Source organism: Emiliania huxleyi (genome assembly GCF_000372725.1).
Source record: "Emiliania huxleyi CCMP1516 unplaced genomic scaffold EMIHUscaffold_4774, whole genome shotgun sequence".
NCBI lineage: Eukaryota > Haptophyta > Isochrysidales > Noelaerhabdaceae > Emiliania > Emiliania huxleyi.
In genome coordinates, this window is record NW_005198412.1 from 1 (window position 1) to 1,670 (window position 1,670).

Below are 1,670 nucleotides of genomic sequence, written 5' to 3' on the forward strand. Positions count from 1 at the left end.
TGGCACTTCCGCACCTCTTTGTGGAGGCGCTCTATCGCTCGTTCTCATGCGCCACCCGAGATTGGGCGAGATTGTCATCAAGTTTCGTCAATTAGCATATTGATTGCCCGAGATTGCCCGAGATCGCTTCCGAGACCGGTATGGCACTTCCGCACCTCTTTGTGGAGGCGCTCTATCGCTCGTTCTCATGCGCCACCCGAGATTGCCCGAGATTGTCATCAAGTTTCGTCAATTAGCATATTGATTGCCCGAGATTGCCCGAGATCGCTTCCGAGACCGGTATGGCACTTCCGCACCTCTTTGTGGAGGCGCTCTATCGCTCGTTCTCATGCGCCACCCGAGATTGCCCGAGATTGTCATCAAGTTTCGTCAATTAGCATATTGATTGCCCGAGATTGCCCGAGATCGCTTCCGAGACCGGTATGGCACTTCCGCACCTCTTTGTGGAGGCGCTCTATCGCTCGTTCTCATGCGCCACCCGAGATTGCCCGAGATTGTCCCCATCAAGTTTCGTCAATTAGCTTAATTATTTTTAATTGACGAAATTTGACCTTAATTTGCCCCCCCCCCCCGCCCGTGAATATCACACACCTAGGTACGAGTGAACTCGATCAACAACATGTCCGAGAACAAGACGGAAGTGAAGGCCCGCATCGTGTCGGCCGAAGACGGCAGCATCAAGGTCGTCGTCTTCTCCGCGCCGGAGTCGCCTCCGCTCCTCGGAGCAAAGGCTTGTGCGTGTGCGCTTGTCGCAGAGCTACCATCTCCTCCCAACACGCTCCCATTCTCCCGCTAGGCGAGCGGCGCCAAGAACGCACCCGCTGAGGACGTCACCGTGGCCGAGTCCGGCGCGTCAATCAAGGAGTTTCCGGTGGAGGAGCCCGCCCCGGCGGCGAGCGCCTGGCATTCTGCGCACGTGCGTCTGCCGACCCACTCCTTCATCCGTCCCGCGTGATGCGTAGGGCGTCGCCGACTGGAACGTCTCGACCAAGGAGGTTCCAGAGGAGTTTCCAGATCCGGCCGGCGCCAAGGCCGTCGGCATCCCGCCCAAGAGCGAGCCCCGCCCGCTCAAGGACGGCATTGACACGGGCGGCGGCAACGTCGCGGGCGAGTTGTCGCCGATGAAGTCCTTCGCGAAGGTCGGAATCGTGCCGGCTGACGACGGCCGCATCACGATCGTCATCTCCGCGTCGGTGTCGCCTAGTTCTACAACGTCGAGGGCGCGCCGCAGTGCCACCAGTACCCTAAGCCTACCCCTCCCCCTAACCCTTACCTCAGAATCGTCGCAGAAGCAGGACGGCCCGCTCGCAGGAGCGGAGCCGGTCGATTTCCATTGTCAAGACTGCGCGAAGCGTTGTCGCGGGGCCCAGAGCCGGGGGCGAGGCGCTCGGCTGTGGTAGGCAAGTGGGCGAGCGCCATTGGGCGGCTCAGCCATAGGCACGTCGTAAGGAACGCGTTGTCTTGAAAGTAGGCGCACGTACGTCCTCTTTCGTTTTCACAGCAGAGCCAGGCTCTGTGTGTGTGAGGGCTGGATGCACCAGTACTCCGGTGTGAAGAAAGGCTACCGCCCCGCTCGTACCTCGCGGGGCTATCGCTCATTCGAGAGGAACGCAAGGTTTGAAGAAATCTTCGGCCCGTTTGAAGAAATCGGAGAGTTTTTGCTTATCTTC

At 59.5% G+C, this 1,670-nt stretch overlaps 1 protein-coding gene across 1 annotated transcript; it reads left to right on the plus strand.

Moving 5' to 3' along the window:
- The first annotated feature begins 592 nt into the window (after positions 1-592).
- EMIHUDRAFT_374187 (hypothetical protein) lies at positions 593-1,506 on the plus strand. Its single transcript, XM_005767858.1, is given in 3 exon segments — positions 593-730; positions 797-1,472; positions 1,488-1,506. 2 exon segments carry the CDS (start codon positions 620-622, stop codon positions 953-955), a joined length of 270 nt encoding a protein of 89 aa, XP_005767915.1. The 5' UTR covers positions 593-619; the 3' UTR covers positions 956-1,472; positions 1,488-1,506.
- The last annotated feature ends 164 nt before the right edge of the window (positions 1,507-1,670 follow it).

Coding starts and splice junctions, on each gene's coding strand:
- EMIHUDRAFT_374187 (XM_005767858.1), top strand. CDS start 620: ATGTCCGAGAACAAGACGGAAGTGAAGGCCCGCATCGTGTCGGCCGAA. Junction 731..796: donor CTCCGCTCCTCGGAGCAAAG/GCTTGTGCGTGT, acceptor TTCTCCCGCTAG/GCGAGCGGCGCCAAGAACGC.